General features: G+C 41.9%; 1 protein-coding gene across 1 annotated transcript; it reads right to left on the bottom strand.

The window, feature by feature from the left end:
- Window positions 1–1,327: 1,327 nt before the first annotated feature.
- scarf1 (scavenger receptor class F, member 1) lies at window positions 1,328–20,344 on the bottom strand. Its single transcript, XM_079823074.1, has 11 exons — window positions 20,132–20,344; window positions 19,642–19,700; window positions 19,371–19,472; window positions 18,141–18,672; window positions 17,813–18,031; window positions 4,934–5,062; window positions 4,754–4,857; window positions 4,559–4,667; window positions 4,340–4,464; window positions 4,120–4,248; window positions 1,328–3,081 (listed from the first exon to the last, which is right to left on the bottom strand). The coding sequence occupies exons 1-11, from the start codon at window positions 20,230–20,232 to the stop codon at window positions 2,006–2,008; spliced, it is 2,685 nt and encodes an 894-aa protein (XP_079679200.1). The 5' UTR covers window positions 20,233–20,344; the 3' UTR covers window positions 1,328–2,005.
- Window positions 20,345–20,480: the final 136 nt, after the last annotated feature.

Genomic DNA, 20,480 nt, shown 5'->3' with positions numbered 1-20,480 from the left:
ATGAGGCCTCCAAACACGTATAAACCAATTTATTCTGCAATTATTTTTAATTGTGGATAATCCCACACTTTCCAATTAAAAATAGTACCATCTTAAGGCTTCTTATCTGACAGACCTGCTTTTTCATACATTCTCATACTCTTTGTGTTCCACTCACATGCTCTTAGTGTCATCATATTCTCATGTGAAACTCCCCAACAAATATTAGACCTAATTTTTATATTAACTGTGCTCTTTACTAAAAGGACAAAAAAGACATATCTTGACCTTTGAAAATCTCCAACACATGCGGCAGTCCTGTGGGCGAAAATGCCTTGTTGATGCTAGAGGTCAGAGGAGAATGGGCCGACTGATTCAAGCTGATAGAAGAGCAACTTTGACTGAAATAACCACTCGTTACAACCGAGGTATGCAGCAAAGCATTTGTGAAGCCACAACACGCAAAACCTTGAGGGGGATGGGCTACAACAGCAGAAGACCCCACCGGGTACCACTCATCTCTACTACAAATAGGAAAAAGAGGCTACAATTTGCACAAGCTCACCAAAATTGGACAGTTGAAGACTGGAAAAATGTTGCCTGGTCTGATGAGTCTTGATTTCTGTTGAGACATTCAGATGGTAGAGTCAGAATTTAGCATAAACGGAATGAGAACATGGATCCATCATGCCTTGTTACCACTGTGCAGGCTGGTGGTGGTGGTGTAATGGTGTGGGGGATGTTTTCTTGGCACACTTTAGGCCCCTTAGTGCCAATTGGGCATCGTTTAAATGCCACGGCCTACCTGAGCATTGTTTCTGACCATGTCCATCCCTTTATGACCACCATGTACCCATCCTCTGATAGCTACTTACAGCAGGATAATGCACCATGTCACAAAGTTCGAATCATTTCGAATTGGTTTCTTGAACATGACAATGAGTTCACTGTACTAAAATGGCCCCCACAGTCACCAGATCTCAACCCAATAGAGCATCTTTGGGATGTTGTGGAACGGGAGCTTCGTGCCCTGGATGTGCATCCCACAAATCTCCATCAACTGCAAGATGCTATCCTATCAATATGGGCCAACATTTCTAAAGAATGCTTTCAGCACCTTGTTGAATCAATGCCACGTAGAATTTAGGCAGTTCTGAAGGCGAAACGGTGTCAAACACAGTATTAGTATTGTGTTCCTAATAATCCTTTAGGTGAGGTACATCATCTTATTAGGTTGTGCCTTTGAAAGTCCTCTCAACAAAATTAAGCTTCTCCAGAACAGTAAAAGGGTGTTTCTTAAAATGTTTGTTGCCAACATCCAGTCATTCAAAATTCCAGCTAGTGTTTTGGCACATTTCATCAGTTTATTGTGGTTTCTTGCTCTATCCAAAGACAGAGGCTACAGCCAATATCAAGCAATTTAATTTGTCTACATAACCCCATAATACAAATAATCAGTGTCATACTGCCAAGAACAATGCATGTAAAGACTAATCCTTATGTATCTCGCATAGAGAAAGAGATGCCAAAAACCAAGACATGCAATTACACACTTATACGCCCTTAGGATACCAGGGCGCATTATTTTTCAGGAGTTTAAGCCAATTATATTTTTGCTATATTGTTATGGAAGTTATTTCATGCATAATTGCTGCAGGGTTCATATCTTAGCTCAGGACTGATTTACACTACCGTTCAAATGTTTGGGGTCTGTACATTTTATATTTTGAAAGGAGTAGAATAAAACAATTTTAACAATGTCAAAGTCTTTACTGTAACAAATTATTGCATTCTTTTTTAAAAAAAAATAATAAATTAAACATACTGACCCCAAACATCGTGTGTTACATGAGGGCAGCATCCTGATAAAATATTTTTTTAAAAATAAGGTAATTTCTTTTAACTAAAAAGTAACAATTTAATGGAAATTATAATGAAAATATATGAAGATGTAGATATGTTTAAACAGTACAACTTAAAAGGGAAATATTGCCCTTTAAGTCAATAACTTTAAGATTCAGGAATATTATGAATGCTTTACATAAACATTCTCATAATTTGGCTCATGTTCTGCTTGGTCCATAACTGTTTCATTAATGATAATCTCTGAAGAGGTGGAGACCCTATCAGACGGAGCCACAGTCTCATAAGCGTGCTCTGTCAGAGTGTCTGTCTCACAGTCTACTTCAGTGTCTTGCTCCACCTCTAAACTATGGAGCATATCGCTCTCTGGAACACTTTTTAAAATCGAGGACAAGGGCCTCTTGGGGGTGCAGTTCTCCTGAGGAAAGTCTGTTGCCCCTACTGTGCAGGGAGAGCTGAGGGAGTTGTGTTTCCTGCGACTAGGTTTCCTCATGACCACCTCTGATTGGCCTGACCCAGAAGTTTGCTCCCACGCACTGGCCCGTGCTCCCAGTTTTCTCCGTGGGGGCTTGGCAATCGCCTGCCCCCTGCCTTTGGGCTGGGTGGCCTCCTCTCTTTGTCTTTGGAGACTGCCTAATCTGCGCAGAATCGTCTGAACGGGCCCTTCCGAAGGAGGCTCTTGCTTAGCCATCTTTTGGGTCTTACCCACAGTCACATAAACAGTTGTTATCTTCTCTGAATCTGCATCCTGGCTGCCATCAGATGGCTGGGTATTCTTTCTGGTATTGGAAAGTGTGCGTAGTCTCCCACCGGGCACAGTGAGGTAAGTCCTGAGCGGGCCTGAACTATATCTTTCCGAGTCAGATTGCGATGTTTCAGAGGCAGCTGTTTGCTCCTCAGAGGAGATGTTCTCCTCATTGTTTTTTTCCTCTTTTTCTGTTTCTATCTCACTGTGGTTACCCTGTCCTCCTTGCAAGGCAGAGATCATCAACACACCCCAGGCTTTGGGTTTCCGATTGGTTCCTGGCAGATCTTGGGTCGAGCTACGGCGCTCTTTAGGGCTGAACTTTGTGCCCTCTGCGAAAGAGACTGAAGGGCGTTTGGATTTGGCAATGCTGGAGGTACGAGGGATACCAAAAGCTTGTGACATGTCCTCGCTGCTGAAGGTTGATGGGTCAGGGAAGAAGTTACACTTGGAGTTCAGCTCCTGAAACTCTCCACTGGCCACAGTCAGAACATCTGTAAGAGGGTGTAAACATGAATCAGTATATTGCTCAGAAGTTGCTCTTACATACTTTCACATTGCAGTTGAATATGGCGCAAATCTGACTTTCTTCCCGCACAATAGCTGTGGTTCCATCCAAAGCTGCGAATTTAACTTGTGCGCAAATTTTTTTAATTTTGAATTAAAACATTCGCGATTCAACGTGCAGCGTTTCCACCCAATGAGTCGAAGAGAACAAAATTGTCACTTCCTGATAAACTGCCACTATAAATATCACTAGGAAAATTGGAAGTTGCTGCAATAGGATTGAGTGCATACATTTTTTATGCACATTTTTTTTTATTTATGCGAATCTTGCCACTCCATCCAGCGTTTTTTTTATTTTGCAAAGTGGCTTTAGTGTGAACAGTTAGAGGTAAATGTAAATCGTTGTGAATTCTAAAATAATGAATCTATGAATTTGGGGTCTGTAAGTACTTGTATTCAGCAAGGGTACATTCAATTGATAAAAAGTGACTGTAAAAACATTTATAACAAAAGATTTCTATTCCAAATAAATGGTAATATAAACATAACACTAACAAATTAATCGGCGCAACATTGATAATAATAACAAATGTTTCTTGAGCAGCAAATCAGCATATTACAATGATTTCTGAAGGATCATGTGAAACTGAAGACTGGAGAAATGATGCTGAAAATTCAGCTTTAAAAACCACAGAAATAAATGACATATTAAAATAATAAAATACAAAACTGTTATTTTAAATTGTAATAACAGATTAGGTTACATTGCATAGATTTAAGATTGGAAGTCGAGAGTTCTTATAATATTATTTATAGTTTAATATTAACCGTTTCAATTTGATATAACAACAAAATATTATAACGTATCCGATATTATTAAATATAATTTATCTCTTTTGGGGTTTGTCTTATGGGAGCTCACAATAACAACTAAAAATAACAGCTAAGGCAAAAACCTATAGCTGCAGGCCTGCAGCCATAACTACAGAGTAAAAACGACAGAAAGAGATGAATAACTGTTTTACCTTCCCTGGGCGGTTCACAGTAGATGGCCTCTCCTTCATCATCAGTTTCAAATGAATCAGTCACCCAGCCGGATGATGGCTGCTCAATGAAGCTGTGGTTAAATGTGAGCTCAGGATCATGATGAGAGACTGAAGACAGCGGAGAACATTATAAGTCCACGTACAATCTCACTTGCATGTGTTTCTCAGTGACAGCTGCAAATGAAAATAGATGCATTACCTGTAACTCGGGGTAAACCAGATGACCAAAGAGAAATGCACGGCATGGCAGAACTCATGTTGGCCAACACAGTGTAAACATGGTGCTTCATGCGGACCGTAGGGCTCCCATCCCCAACCACCACTCTGAAGGACAGATTTAGCAGAAGACTTCTTACTGTTTACAAAATTCAAGGACATTTTTTTGTATTGTATCAGCTGCCAGAAAACAAATTCATACCCTTCCTTCCCTTCGACTGGCCCGCCGCAACAGCAGCAGCAGAACAACAAGGCGAGTATTAAAATGCACAGAGGAATCAAAAGCCCTGCTAAGAGACCTGCTCTGCTACCTAGCAGACAAACACACACAAAAAATAGATGAGGGGGATGTGAACACCAGCTGTGAAAAACCAAATGTAGTGTCTACTGTACATACTGTTCGGACAAGCCCCTGTTGCTGGATGGCAGGCATGATTCCCACAGTCACATGTGGAGGAGCAGTTGACGCCATACAGGTTAAGAGGACATGAGCTGTTACAGCTACAACAGAGATTGAACACTGATTTGAATCTTATACTAAGTTAAAAACAACCTATAAATACCAATGTACCCTCACCTCTCATCCTGGAAGCCAGGAAGACAAAAGCAACTTCCTGTCACATGGTCACAGTGCCCATGATTGCAGGTTTTACACAGGAAGCGGCAGCCATCTCCGTAAGTACCATCTGTGCAGGGTTTGTCACACCTACAGAGAGGGAGAAGCCCAAAATAAAGTCAATTAAAAGATATAACGTCTAAACCTACGATAGCTCAGAAGCTAGATTGAATTATGCACACAAGAAGAAAATACGCGTACAGTGGCCCAAAAAAAGCGTTTGGACATTTAAACCACACTTCAAATGAATTTCATTGCTGTCTATAATGTTTGTTAGGCTTTCAAATTAGGTATCGCCAGATTTCCAAATTCAGTTCAATTCCATTTTAATTTGATTAAACATTCATTTAGGTACATTTTGTTTGTTAGTTTGCTTGCATATGAAAGAAATACGCTCTCTAGTACTGTAACTTTGTCACAGGGTGTTTTGGTGATGGTTCATGTTCATTGTTCTCGGTTCTGTTTTCAGTTTATCATGTTCTTGGTTATGTTTGAGTTTGTCATGTTCACAGTCTTGTCTTGCACTTCCTGGTCTTGTCATGTGATTCCCATGCCCTCATGTGTTTTCATGTCATTGGTTCATTGTTTAATCACTGTTCACAGGTGTCACTTGTCTTGTCTTTAGTGTGTGTATTTAAGCCCTCATGTTTGCCATGTGTCTTTGTCTGTTATTAACGTTGTACCCGTTGGTGGTGAGTGTTCTCAAGTCTGTTATGTTTAATCAAGCTAAGTTTATTGTCAAGCCAAGTTTTGTTTGTTGTTTTGCCAAGTTTTGAGTTGTTAGGATTTATGTTTGGATAAATAAATGCTGCACATGGGTTCTGAACATTTGCCTCCAGTGGACCGTATGTTACAAACTTAGGCCTTGCAGTGTTTCAGACTTGTTAAAACCTATAACTCATCTTTTTTTTTGAGTGTTCTCAAGTCTGTTATGTTTAATCTAGTGATGGGCAGACCGAGGCTTCGTGAAGCACTGAAGCAGTTGAAGCAAATGTGCCATATTGTTTCGAAGCTTCGAATCAATCTGACACCCGTCTCTACGACGCCATCTAGTGGTAATTTGCATGTGTTGATCTGAAATACCTTGACATTGACAATGATCCATGTAAAAAAAAATGTTTTTAACATCTGTCTGACAACTACATGATCTTGGTTTTGTAACCTGTAGCCTCGTCATTGTAAAGAACTATATTTTGTTTGTTATACAAAATGAAACATTAATAAAATAAATAAAGCCACAATGTGTCACATTTGTCACAAAACATTTTTATTCAAAAATATGAATTGCTCTGCTGTTGAAGGACTCAGCCGACTTCTTTTTTTATATATAATTTCTCCAGCCTTCTAAAAAATCCTCTCACAAGGGACACTTGTTGCTGGCATGCACAAATATTTGTGGATGATGTAAATACATGGATGATGTATTGTTGCAGAAGGCTAGCTGCCTATTACAATACACACATCTCACTTTATTTGGTGCTTCCAAATGGAAATCCCACACCACAGATGTACGGCATCTCTTGTGTGCAGCCTCCATTTTTATATATTCTATTAATATATCTATCTATATATCACATATGAATCTATATCTATATAATTCTATATATCTAACTTATGCTGTGCTATCTATCTGTCACTATCTAACTTAGCCTATATGAATGTGTCACTATATCTATCTTAACTATATGTCCCTGTCTATACCTATCAGTCAATATATCTAATTTAAATCTAGCCTAAATATAACTAACCAAAGCGCACAATAAATCTCACTGCTATCACAAAATCACTGCTATCACAAAATCACTCTCCTCTCACAAAAACCCACGAGGTGAAGATGTATTTACTTCACTTTTAAACTGTGGGGAATTAGTTTCATACAGATGTGTGACTGTGTGGTTTGTTCCCGCCCCCTTTAATCAACGCAGTTTCGACAGGCACCACCTGATGAAACACTTTGAAGCTTCATTTAGCCATAGTCACGTGATACGGGTGTTTCGAATCACAGTTCGGAGCAGTGTTTCAAAACATCTGCGCTTCGGGATCTCGGCAAAGCCCCGAAACGTCTGTTTCGCGTCTGCCATCCCTAGTTTAATCAAGCTAAGTTTATTGTCAAGCCAAGTTTTGTTTGTTGTTTTGCCAAGTTTTGAGTTATGTTAGGATTTATGTTTGGATAAATAAATGCTGCACATGGGTTCTGAACATTTGCCTCCAGTGGACCGTATGTTACAGAATAACAGACCTACAAAATGGACCCAGCAGTTGTATCCTTGCTTCGTCTACGCCAGGGAAACCAAGCCATAGAGAACTATGTGGAGGAGTTTTGTGGACTGTGCTACCAGGTGAACTTTAATGATGTTGCCCTCAAGGGTATTTTCTTAAATGGATTTATGACCTTTTAAGGTATTTGATGCCAGAGAGCAATTCTCCAGGAACTCTAGCTGGATATATTGACTATGCACTTCAGTTGAGTGGCTCATCTTTTACTGTGGGAACGGTGGATGAGGAGCTCCACGTTCCCACAGTACTCTCCACCATGCTCCAGCCCACGTCCATGCTCCAGCCCACGTCCATGCTCCAGCCCACGTCCATGCTCCAGCCCAAGGCCCCGTCCATGCTCCAGCCCAAGGCCCCGTCCATGCTCCAGCCCAAGGCCCCGTCCATGCTCCAGCCCAAGGCCCCGTCCAGGCTCCAGCCCAAGGCCCCGTCCAGGCTCCAGCCCAAGGCCCCGTCCAGGCTCCAGCCCAAGGCCCCGTCCAGGCTCCAGCCCAAGGCCCCGTCCAGGCTCCAGCCCAAGGCCCCGTCCAGGCTCCAGCCCACGGCCCCGCTGTCCCGCCCAAGAAAATTTTGGGGGGGGGCAAGGGGTACATGGAGGCCATGAAGGCCCCACCTCTGTGGCCTGATGAACTGCTGTTACCGCCATGGCCTGATGAACTCCCGTTGCCGCCATGGCCCGGTGAACTGCCGTTGCCGCCATGGCCCCCCACGCCTGAGGGTCCAGGTCCTCCCACGCCTGAGGGTCCAGGTCCTCCCACGCCTGAGGGTCCAGGTCCTCCCACGCCTGAGGGTCCAGGTCCTCCCACGCCTGAGGGTCCAGGTCCTCCCACGCCACAGGGTCCAGGTCCTCCCACGCCACAGGGTCCAGGTCCGCCCACGCCACAGGGTCCAGGTCCGCCCACGCCACAGGGTCCAGGTCCGCCCACGCCACAGGGTCCAGGTCCGCCCACGCCACAGGGTCCAGGTCCGCCCACGCTCCCAGGCCCGTCCAGGTCATGTCTGGGTCCGGTGCCCCTGCATGGGCCTGGCCCACCATCCCTCCCCCAAGACCGCCCCCCAAGACTTTTGGTTAAGACTCTCTGTTAGGCCAGTGGTGTTTGGGCGTCAGGGGCCGCCCATAGAGGGGGGGATCTGTCACAGGGTGTTTTGGTGATGGTTCATGTTCATTGTTCTCGGTTCTGTTTTCAGTTTATCATGTTCTTGGTTATGTTTGAGTTTGTCATGTTCACAGTCTTGTCTTGCACTTCCTGGTCTTGTCATGTGATTCCCATGCCCTCATGTGTTTTCATGTCATTGGTTCATTGTTTAATCACTGTTCACAGGTGTCACTTGTCTTGTCTTTAGTGTGTGTATTTAAGCCCTCATGTTTGCCATGTGTCTTTGTCTGTTATTAACGTTGTACCCGTTGGTGGTGAGTGTTCTCAAGTCTGTTATGTTTAATCAAGCTAAGTTTATTGTCAAGCCAAGTTTTGTTTGTTGTTTTGCCAAGTTTTGAGTTGTTAGGATTTATGTTTGGATAAATAAATGCTGCACATGGGTTCTGAACATTTGCCTCCAGTGGACCGTATGTTACAAACTTAGGCCTTGCAGTGTTTCAGACTTGTTAAAACCTATAACTCATCTTTTTTTTTTAAATATAAAATGCACTGGCTCATAAGAGTCATTTATTTGTGATTCGGACATTGGTTGTGCTGTATGTTGTTGATTCACTTTAAAGGGTTAGTTCACCCAAAAATTTTTATTCTGTCATTAATTACTCAACCTCATGTCGTTCCAAACCCATAAGACCTTTGATCATTTTCGGAACACAAATTAAGACTTTGATCGTGAATCAAACTAAACTGGCTAAATTGTATTGTATGATGTTTCTGATTCACAAAAAAAAAACTCATAAGTAATTTGTAAGTGCAGAAAATGTTTGTCTTTTATTTTGTATTTTGAGTAGGTGTTTCCGGGTAGTTGGTCACGTGTGTAGGTGGGTATTTACCTGAGAGTGTTTGATGCATTTGAGTCAGACCGTGTAGAGAGGGGGTGGGCAGGGAGGAATGCTCACTTTTGTTGACCGTTTGTAACGTTTACTATTAACTGCCTCATGCCAATAAAACGTTCCTGTTACATGTTTTAAAAGGCATGTAAACGCGTCACGAATCTTTCCTGCTGCTTAGCCTCTCAGCGGCTGTAGGTGGCCGCTTCATTAGTCAACAAAATATGCACGCTATCCTGGGATTATGGACGCGAGCGGTATCTGCACAGACACATCATGTTGTCGCGGACCCGCATCGTGAAGTGGATCAAAGGACACGACACGCATGAAACGGCAGAAGAGGTATGTCAGCGATTTAAATAGACATGAGTGCATCGCTGTTGTGGAAGACGCTGTTATTGCCGTTGCGTTGAATGGAACGCAGTTTGTGTTGCTCTTGCGTATGGATAGGCTCTCTTGCCGCCTCACTACGCTCATTCATTCATTGTCTGGCTCTGTGCGCGCTAAATACGGCGCCGTTTGGAATTGAGTCACTTGTCTGGTGCGTTGGAGAATGAACTCCGAGGATATGGAGCACGCTGCTGATAGTGGCAAACGGGAGCTTAAGCCCACGGCAAAAGCCTTGGTGGCTAAAATTGAAGCCTTGCAAAAGGACCGCAAGAGTAAAGTGAATAAAGTGAAGAATGTGATTGCGTCAATGAAAGGGTTGATGAAATGTGATGACAACGTCTCACAAGTGTGCTCAATGCTGAAAATGGTACAATTGCTGATGGCTGACGCATCTGTGCTACATAAAAGTATACTGCCTTTACTACCTCCAGAGGAACAAACCAAACAAAATGAATGGTTTGACTCCATTTCTAAACATTACAATGGCTTTGTAGAAGATGTGAAACTATGGATGACTGAAACCGGGAAATCACTTTCTGATATTCAGGAACCCAGGATTGTGGAAGTGGATGCAACAACTCAAGGGATTCGTCCATCTGGTATTTCCCCCTCTGTTGAAGTTGTGTCTACAACACATGATACTCAGCTCTCTAATGCACATCTACATGTTGGAATGGATTCTGGGGATGAAATTCAACCAATGGATAGTGTTTCAAATATAAGCAGCAAAAGATCTACTAGAGTGACATCTCATGGATCTCGATTCAGTCGATCTTCCATTTCTTCCACTCGTCTGAAGGCTGAGGCAGATGTGGCTGCTTTATTGGCCTCTCAACAAATGCTGCAAAAGAAACACGAATTAGAGGAACAGGAGGAACAATTGAGGCGGAAGAGGGAAAAACTCAACTTGGAAACCAAATTAGCAGAATCAATGGCCAGGGTAAAGGTGTATCAAGATGTTCATTCAGAATCTCATATCTCTGTTAATAGAATTGTATCTAAGCATCTTCGCTCTGATGTGGAACCATTTGTTCCTTCGGCTAGTGTGCCAGTGGCATCAGATTTCTTGCCTGCAACTTGTACATCACAAATCGATAACGCACAAGGGATTTCAAGTTATTCTCAACCCCAGTCAGAACAACAACAACCATCAACAAGATCCAAAATGAAACCTCTACAGTCTGCATTGCCATCATTTGATAATCAGAATGGATATGCTCCTGGATCAAGTTTTCAAAATGATGTGAGCCACCCAAGCATGCTTCAGCTCATTGGTAAGCAAAATGATATTGCTACTTTATTGGTTAAGCAGCATAAATTGTCTTCACTTCCACCCAGAGAAATTTCGCACTTTGATGGAGATCCATTGCGCTTTCATGAGTTCATGCGCTCATTTGAGGAGGTGGTGGAAAAGAAAGCAGACAGCCCAGGGGATTGTCTGCACTTCCTGGAGCAATATACACGAGGACAGCCGAAAGAGCTTGTTAGAAGTTGCCAGCACATGAACCCTTCACAAGGTTACCCAAGGGCTAAGGCTTTGCTTAAGGAGAACTTTGGCAATGAGGTAAAAATATCTGCTTCATATATGGAAAAGGCTCTTTCTTGGAAAGTTATAAAATCTGAAGACGCTAAGGCTTTACAAGAGTATGGTCTTTTCCTAAGGAGCTGTTGTAACGCTATGCAAAACATTCACTATATGCATGAGCTGAACCTCACTACTAACATGCAAGTTATCCTCTCAAAGCTTCCTTATAAACTTAAAGACAAATGGAGAGTCGTTGCATATGAGTTAAAAGAACGACGCCATAATCAGTCCACCTTTCCTGATATTGTGGACTTCATTGAGAGACAAGTAAAAATTCTCTCCGATCCTGTGTTTGGAAATATTCAGGATGCATCACCTGTTGGAGGTAGGAAGATGAATACCAGAATAATTCCGCCAAAAGCCAGAAGCAGCTTTGCTACTACTATCACTGCTATGCCGGAAATAAAAGAACACATTAAGATATCAACCAACAGAATCTGCCTCTTCTGTGGTGGTGAGCACCAGCTGGATGTTTGTAATCAACTTACCAGAAAAAGTCATAGAGAAAAGATGAACTTCTTGATGACGAGAGGAATTTGCTTTGGTTGCCTGCATACAGGACACATCAGCAGGGACTGTAAAAGGAGAAGTATATGTAGCATATGTGGTCTTAAACACCCAAGTCTTCTTCACATTTATCTTCATGAGAAGGAAGACACTTCAAACAAGAAGAAAGTCGAATTCAAGCCAGCCGTAGACAGTGCCATGGTCTCTCTGCAGACCAGTGGTCTTACTGGGGCTGGTACAGACACCTGTGCTTTATCTATCGTTCCAGTGTGCGTCAAATCGAAGAATGGAAACAGTGTGGTGATGACGTACGCTTTTCTTGATTCAGGAAGTTCTGCTTCTTTCTGTACGGAAAGTTTGATGAACAAACTCAACCTCCCTGGGAAGCGAGTTAATATTCTTCTCAGAACGATGAGTCAAGACAAATCCGTTGCTAGTTACGTTCTGAAAGACCTGGAGGTTTCTGGGTTGAATCAAGAATATTACTGTGCGTTGCCGGAAGTTTACACACAAAAGACCATGCCTGTGACCACAGCAAACATTGCCTCACAGAAAGATCTTGAATGTTGGCCTCATTTGAGTCATATCTGCTTACCTGCGATTAATGCAGGTATTGAGCTTTTGATTGGAGCTAATGTTCCAGTAGCATTGGAGCCTTGGGAGATTATACGTAGTCAGGGTAACGGCCCGTTTGCTATAAGAACTATGTTTGGATGGACCGTTAATGGACCACTGAAAGGTGTGGGCTTGAATAGAGAGGATGCTGCTGCCCAACTTCCTGTGACTGTAAATAGGATTACAGTAATGAAGTTGGAAGAGTTGTGGAAGCAGCAGTTTAAGGCTGATTTTCCGGAGACTGTTCACGAAGAGTTGACAGGAATGTCGAAGGAGGATACGCAGTTTCTGGATTTTGTGTCCCATTCAGCAAGACTGAAAAATGGTCATTATTACATCGGTCTACCATTCAGAAATGCTGAAGTGGTCATGCCAATGAACAGGAGAATTGCAGAACAACGAGCTTTAACTCTTCAAAAAAGGTTTAAAGCAAATTCTTCCTTTCACGCAGATTACACCACCTTTATGGAGGACGTCATCCATAAGGGTTATGCAGAAAAGGTACCTGTGGCCGAACTGAAGAGATGTGATGGACGTTTGTGGTATATACCCCATCATGGTGTATACCATGCCAAAAAACACAGGATCAGGGTTGTGTTCGATTGTGGAGCCTCTTATCAGGGTACATCACTGAATAGTAAGCTTCTGCAAGGTCCCGACTTAACCAGTGCATTGGTGAGCGTGCTTGTACGATTTAGACTGGAATCTGTTGCCCTGATGGCTGACATTGAATCCATGTTCCATCAAATACGAGTTCACCCAGAAGACTGCGATCTCTTGAGATTCCTGTGGTGGCCTGAAGGTAATGTGAATGGTAATCCAGAGGAATATAGAATGGTGGTTCATTTATTTGGAGCTACATCATCACCGAGTTGCTCAAGTTTTGCATTGAGGAAATGTGCAATGGATCAAAAGGATCTATTTGACTCCAAGACACTGGATGTTGTTTTTAATAACTTCTATGTGGATGACTGCCTTGTATCCGTACCTTCTGAATTAGATGCTGTGAAATTGTACAAGGATCTCACTATTATGTGTGCCAAAGGAGGATTTCATCTAACAAAATGGATGAGTAATAGCCGTGCTGTATTGGGCGCTATACCGGAAAAGGACAGAGAGAAGAAGGTAAAGGATCTGGACTTGGATTATGACACTTTGCCACTTGAAAGGGCATTGGGAGTGCAATGGTGTGCTGAATCAGACGCCTTTAATTTCAAAGTGGTTGTCAAAGATAGACCTCTTACCAGGAGAGGAATTCTCTCAGTGGTCAGCTCCATCTACGACCCTCTGGGGTTCTTATCACCTGTAATTTTGTCGGCCAAGAGGATACTGCAAGATCTGTGCAGAGAGGGAATAGGATGGGACAATGTTATTCCTCCAGTGTATGTTCAACGTTGGATGAACTGGCTGGATGATCTGCATCGCTTGGAGAGTTTTAAGGTCAGAAGATGTTTGAAGCCCGATGGATTTGGAGAAGTTACATCTGCTGAAATGCACCACTTTTCAGATGCAAGCGAGCAAGGATATGGTGTGGTATCCTATCTGCTGCTTCGTAATGACCAACAACTATCCTATTCTACTCTTCTGGTAAGTAAGGCAAGAGTTACACCCTTAAGACCCATTACAATCCCTCGCCTGGAACTTACAGCTGCCACGCTTGCTAGTCGTATCGACCAGATATGGACAAAGGAACTCAAGATGCCCTTTCAGGATTCTGTTTTTTGGACGGATAGCACTTCAGTACTCAAATATCTTCGGAATAAGACCTCAAGATTCAAGTGCTTTGTGGCTAATAGAGTATCCGAAATTTTGAAGGTTTCTGATGTAGCACAGTGGAGATACGTTAATTCGTCAAGCAATCCAGCAGATCTGGCGTCAAGAGGAGCAAAAGTGGATTCTTTCTTGAAGAGCGAGATGTGGATTTCTGGTCCCCCATTTCTCGTTCGACCAAAAGAAGAGTGGCCAATGGATCCCACCGATAGGGATGTAATACCATCTCATGATCCTGAGATCAAAAGGAGTGCTTTGGTAAACACGGTAGAAGTCAAAGAAGAATCTGACTCCATATCATGCCTCCTCAATTACTTCTCCTCTTGGATTCGACTAAAGAAAGCCGTAGCATGGATCCTTCGTCTAAGAAAAATCTTGATGGACCTTAGCAAAGAAAGGAAACGACTACAGACTGCTCTTGTTTTCTTTAGTGCAGATCCATATCAACAAGGGACGACTATTATTAAGGAAATGCAGAAGTTCAAATCTACTGTGTGTAAGGACTTGCTTTCTTTGGGAGAACTAGAAAATGCTGAAATGGAAATCATCCAACTTTCACAAAGGAAGAGATTTCCTGAGGAACTGATCAGTCTACGAAAGGATGGAGTAGTCAAGCGAAACAGTCCTCTCTATAGTCTTAATCCAATACTTCAGTCTGATATCATCAGGGTTGGAGGACGCCTTGATAAAGCATTGATTCCTGAAGACTCTAAGCACCCAATCATATTGGCTAAAGACTTGCACATCTCTAGTTTGATTCTGCGTCAAATTCATGAAGAAGTGGGACATGGTGGGCGGAACTACATGTTGGCTACCCTTCGACAGCGATATTGGATCCCTGGAGCGAGCGTGGCCATAAGAAGAGTTTTGTCAAAATGTGTCGTTTGCAGAAGGTTCAATGGAATTGCAGGTCATCAACAGATGGCCGATCTGCCTCTAGATCGAGTTTCACCGGACAAACCACCCTTTACTCATGTCGGAGTGGATTGTTTCGGCCCTTTTGAGGTAAAACGAGGAAGAACCATCTTAAAGCGCTACGGAGTCATCTTCACCTGCTTGGCCATTAGAGCTGTTCATATTGAAATGATTGCATCCCTGGACACAGACTCATTCATTCATGCACTGAGACGTTTTATCGCTCGACGAGGACAAGTGGCTGAAATTCGTTCAGATAACGGAACGAACTTTGTCGGGGCTGAGCGTGAGTTACAAGAGGCGATCCAAAATTGGAACCACAGTCAGATCAATACTGTTCTTCTTCAAAAGAATATAAAATGGACTTTCAATCCTCCTACCGGCTCACACTATGGAGGAATTTGGGAAAGGCTCATCAGATCAATAAAGAAGATACTGAATTCTATTCTTCGAGGGCAAAGTTTGGATGAAGAAGGTCTTCATACATTTTTGTGTGAAGCAGAATCCATACTTAACAACCGACCCATAACCAGATCATCATTTGATCCTAATGATTTGGAGGCGTTAACACCGAATCATCTTCTCCTTCTGAAAACAAAGCTTACCTTACCACCTGGATTGTTTGAGAAGGAAGATTTGTTTGCCCGTCGACGATGGCGTCAAATTCAATATCTGGCTAACTTATTTTGGAAAAGATGGATTGGTGAATATCTACCCCTACTACAGGAACGCCAAAAGTGGATGGTAAAGACACGCAATCTTCAGCTGGGAGATGTCGTACTGGTAGTGGACGATAACGCACCTAGAAGTTCCTGGATCATGGGCAAGATTATTCACACTATAAAGGACAAAAAGGGATTCACACGGCAAGTGAAAATCAAGACCATGAGTACCTGCTTGACCAGACCAATTACTAAATTATGTCGTATTCTTGAAGCCGAGGAATCTAAAGACTAACTATGACTGACATTTGAGAGCTCTCAACTGACCCTTTGACTTGACTTTTGACTTTTACTTGATTGTATTATTGACAATTGACTTTACCGACTTAGACTAGACTTGAACATTAACTTTTACTCCGCTACAAGAATGAACTAAAGGAACGTTTGAGTTTTTTGGACATTCTCACACACACACACATTTTTTTTTATTTTTTAAGTGTTTTGTAAAAAAAAAAAAGGAAAAAAAAATAACAAGGGTAACAATAATGAATTATGTAATGTGCAAGTTTATATTATCTGTATTTTGACTGTGTTGGTGATTATTACCGTGTTTTTGTGTGTAATAATCAGGGGCTGGAATGTAAGTGCAGAAAATGTTTGTCTTTTATTTTGTATTTTGAGTAGGTGTTTCCGGGTAGTTGGTCACGTGTGTAGGTGGGTATTTACCTGAGAGTGTTTGATGCATTTGAGTCAGACCGTGTAGAGAGGGGGTGGGCAGGGAGGAATGCTCACTTTTGTTGACCGTTTGTAACGTTTACTATTAACTGCCTCATGCCAATAAAACGTTCCTGTTACATGTTTTAAAAGGCATGTAAACGCGTCACGAATCTTTCCTGCTGCTTAGCCTCTCAGCGGCTGTAGGTGGCCGCTTCATAATTTGTAAATCAGACTACACTAGTCACATTTTATGTCTTTGTAAAGGACCTATCAGCCATGACATCTAGAGATTAATGAACGAATTATATTTCTGCGACAAGGTTTATCATTTAATGTGATTAAGTGCATACATTTTTAACTATCCTTTAGACGTGTGCCGGTAAACGGTAATACAATATACCGCAATAATGAACATGCACAATACTGTTATCGTGGGCACTTCAAAATACCGTGATTATTTATTACGAATTATTCCGGTTTTTAGAATAAATTTTAAGAATACTTTACCCATCAACTGTTTAAAATGAACAACACGTCAAAGAGGAATGCGCACTGATGTAAATAGACCGTGCATGAGCTAAGCACATGGCGGAATGAGTGAAGGAGGCGCTAAAGTGCACATTCACTCTTTGACAGCAGAGGGCGCTGACGGAACAGCAGAAATGCAGCCGTTTCCCCGCTCATCACATAACCTAATACTTAATACTTAAAGACTTAAGGCTATTCATTTTCAAACTACATTTTATATTATTTTAATCTGGACTAAATTACATGCCCTAGATATTGTTTGAATATGTTCTGACTGGTGTTCAATCACACACTTTACAATAAGGCTCCATTATTTAACATTAGTTCATTCATTAACAAACTGACAATGAAAAATACTTCTAAAGCATGTATTAAATCTTAGTTAAATGTGCATTTCAGCATTTAATAACACATTATTAAAATCAAAAGTTGTAACTATTATTTAATGGACCTGAACTAACACCAACAGTTGCTTTTTTTACCTAACATTATCAAAGAAGAATAACTGTAAAAATGTAGCTATTCGCTCTTTTTTAAAGCATTAACTGGTGAGACTTTATTGTAAAGTGTTACCTATTGTTCTTTATAATTCTTTAGAACTTTAATCTGTTTTAAATATTTGTTTACTTTAAACATTTGTGTGTATTGCTTTATTGTATTCAAATGTGTGGTTCAAGTTATTAAACCTGTTATAGTATGACAACACTTTTTTTGCAACTTATTTCAATATCGTGATAATACCGTATACAGTGATAAAAGCTTCAGCAATTAATCGCAACATGAAAATTTGAGACCGGCACATGCCTACTATCCTTCTTAGGCAACTGTAGTTTGCCAGAGTAAATAAGCCAATAGGTTGTTCTTTTCAGAGCTGAATCTCAACAGATCTGTACCTTGGTCCAGACCGGCCAGGATCACAGTGCAAGCATGCTCCAGTTTCCGGGTCACATGGGTCCATATTTCTGCAATGCGGACAAACTTCTCGGCAGCGATGGCCGTAATAACCTGCAGGACAGCGCTGGTCACAGCGTGTGCCATTCCACCCTGGTGCACAGGCATCACACTGGCCGTCCTGTTTAGAGCAAGACCGGCCTCCTTCACAGTGTCCACAGCTACACTCACACACACACACACACACACACACAGATAGGAAAACAGAAATCATGGATGTCCCAAAAAATTAATTATGAAATATCCCTTTATTCTTGCCTTTTCACTCACCCTTTCATACAGCCACTGCCATACTTTCCACTTTCACAAGGCTCATTGCAGACAGAGCCTTTGTAACCCGGGTAGCACAAACAGATGCCAGATTGCAGGTCACAGTCGGATTGGCTGAGATTACAATTACAACGGCGGTCACAGGACGGACCCCACCAGCCATGCAGGCACTGACATTCCCCTGTGCGCTGCTGGCAGGGGGACACATAGCAGTTGCATCGCAGGCTGCACTTTTGGCCCCAGAAGCCCTCCTTACACAGGCAGCGGCCTGTGGCTGGGTCACAGGTGGATGTAGCGAGGTGGCACTGACAGCCTTTGGAGCAAGTGGACGTCCACCAGCCCTCCTCACAGGTGCAGTTGCCATAGACAGGGTCACATTTTCCATGACGTGTGCATTTGCAGCTGTTTTGGCACAGGTTGCCCCAGCGGTTAGATAGGCACGAGCACTCACCCGTGACTGGGTCACAAAGCCCATGAGGGTGACAGGGACAAAGCTCACGACAATCCGCCCCCCAAAATTCAGGAGGACAACCTGCAGAGAAATAAGAATTCAGATCCGTACAATAACTAGAAATGCAGTACTGCATACAATGTAAAATAATATGAATATTATGTAAGAATTTATTAATTATATGTTACAAACGAACATTAATTCAGTTTTTTTTTCTTTTTATAGAGCAGTTACTTGCTAATAATAATTATACCAGTATGTGGCAACAAGCGAACGTCACGAGCGAGTCACTGATTCACAGATTCGTTTAAACACAGTGATTCATTCAGGAACGCCACTACCAGATAGGGCTACTACACTGATCCATGAAGCTTTGAATCATTTACATTTTTTTTGTTAAAACAACAAAACAAAACAAACAGCACTCTGTAATAACACACAAAACAAGCACTATAAAATAATACAAATTTTGCAGACACGAATGGTATTCAATTTATATTGAATGGTATTTAATGTTGATAACATAATATATTACATTTCAGAGTTTCGAACAGCTTTTTTTTCTCCCACTGATACTCGGAACGGAGGAAAAACAAAGTAACTGGTAATTGTGTATAAAAAGGTAGGTTAACTCAATATTAATTTTTTGTTGATATACAAAGCATTATTACACTTATCAGGCATTCTTGCGTGTGTGATATTTTTTGGATGTCTAAAAGGCCACGGCTTTACAATTGCAAAAGGTAGTCTTGAAAACTGGTGATAATGATATTACTCACGACTTTTGCACTGGTACCCATAAAATCCAGGTTTGCATCGACAAAGTCCAGGGTAAACACACACTTCGTCCTGCAGACAGGATCTTTCACCCTCACAGAGGGCTGAGAAAACAAAAAGGGAGACTTTACTGACAGCAGTACCTGAAACCCCAGCTTCACAAAATTGCTGACATCTACAGGCCTGCAGGAAACGAGCCTCCTGTGTCATCAATAAAACAATATGTAATACATTTTGGATTAAAGTACATCTACAGATGGTATCACAACTCACGGACAGTGCATTCATCACCATGTTGGCCCCATCCAGAACAACATGTGGGAGAATAATCCCTGTTGAGAAAATATGACATTATATAGGCTACAATAAGAACAGTTTATAGAGACAAATAATAATGGGTTCATAAGAAACCTCTTATGAAGTATAAATCACAAAGATCATCTCTTTAAGATCTCGACTGTATTTAAGACCCCTCAGATTTTTCTCCTGACAAAAATACCATAGTGTTTCAGAAGAGATTTCAGTAGTTTCAAAATGATCTAAAAATGTCCCAATATCTATCATTTTTAATTTGATCAAACATTTCACATTGAGACTTTAAAACTGTCTTGTCTATGCGATTCACGTTCATTTTAGAGTTCTCTATTATTACTATCCTAAATGTAGAACATTGACACATTTGCTGTTATTTTTCCTGAAGAATTTTAGAAGAGACAACTATAAGACAAAGATCCTTCAGCATGACTGAATTCTGGGCCAGTACCTGATACTGAGGCAGACATTCTTCCCGTTTGGAGATAGTCTCTGAGCTGAGCATTGGACACACATGAGCATCAGTCCAAATGAGGTCAGAAAGGTGTCCATCCCCTCCGGACCGACCAAAACCGAACCTCCTCTCCTACCACGGCACCAGTCCAGGCTTGTTCTGTGCTTCTGGAACAGAAAAGATCCAGCCCAGTCTCTGTAGCAAAATGGGCTCTCCAATTCCCTTTGTTTCCTCTGCAAGTTTCCTGAGGAAGAAAAGCCGGCTTCCTCTAATTCAATAAGCCACTGGTTGTTTAAAGACAAAATCAAGGCCCAGATTTTTGGGGAGGAGTTGGGTATTTTTAATG

This window comes from Gobio gobio, assembly GCF_949357685.1.
Source record: "Gobio gobio genome assembly, chromosome: 8".
In the NCBI taxonomy this organism is placed as follows: Eukaryota; Metazoa; Chordata; class Actinopteri; order Cypriniformes; family Gobionidae; genus Gobio; species Gobio gobio.
This window is presented reverse-complemented; position numbering and strand designations above follow the sequence as displayed.

Coding starts and splice junctions, on each gene's coding strand:
- scarf1 (XM_079823074.1), bottom strand. CDS start 20,232: ATGGACACCTTTCTGACCTCATTTGGACTGATGCTCATGTGTGTCCAA. Junction 18,673..19,370: donor TGGGTACCAGTGCAAAAGTC/GTGAGTAATATC, acceptor ATTTCTCTGCAG/GTTGTCCTCCTGAATTTTGG. Junction 5,063..17,812: donor CCTGGCCGGTCTGGACCAAG/GTACAGATCTGT, acceptor CCCTCTCTGTAG/GTGTGACAAACCCTGCACAG.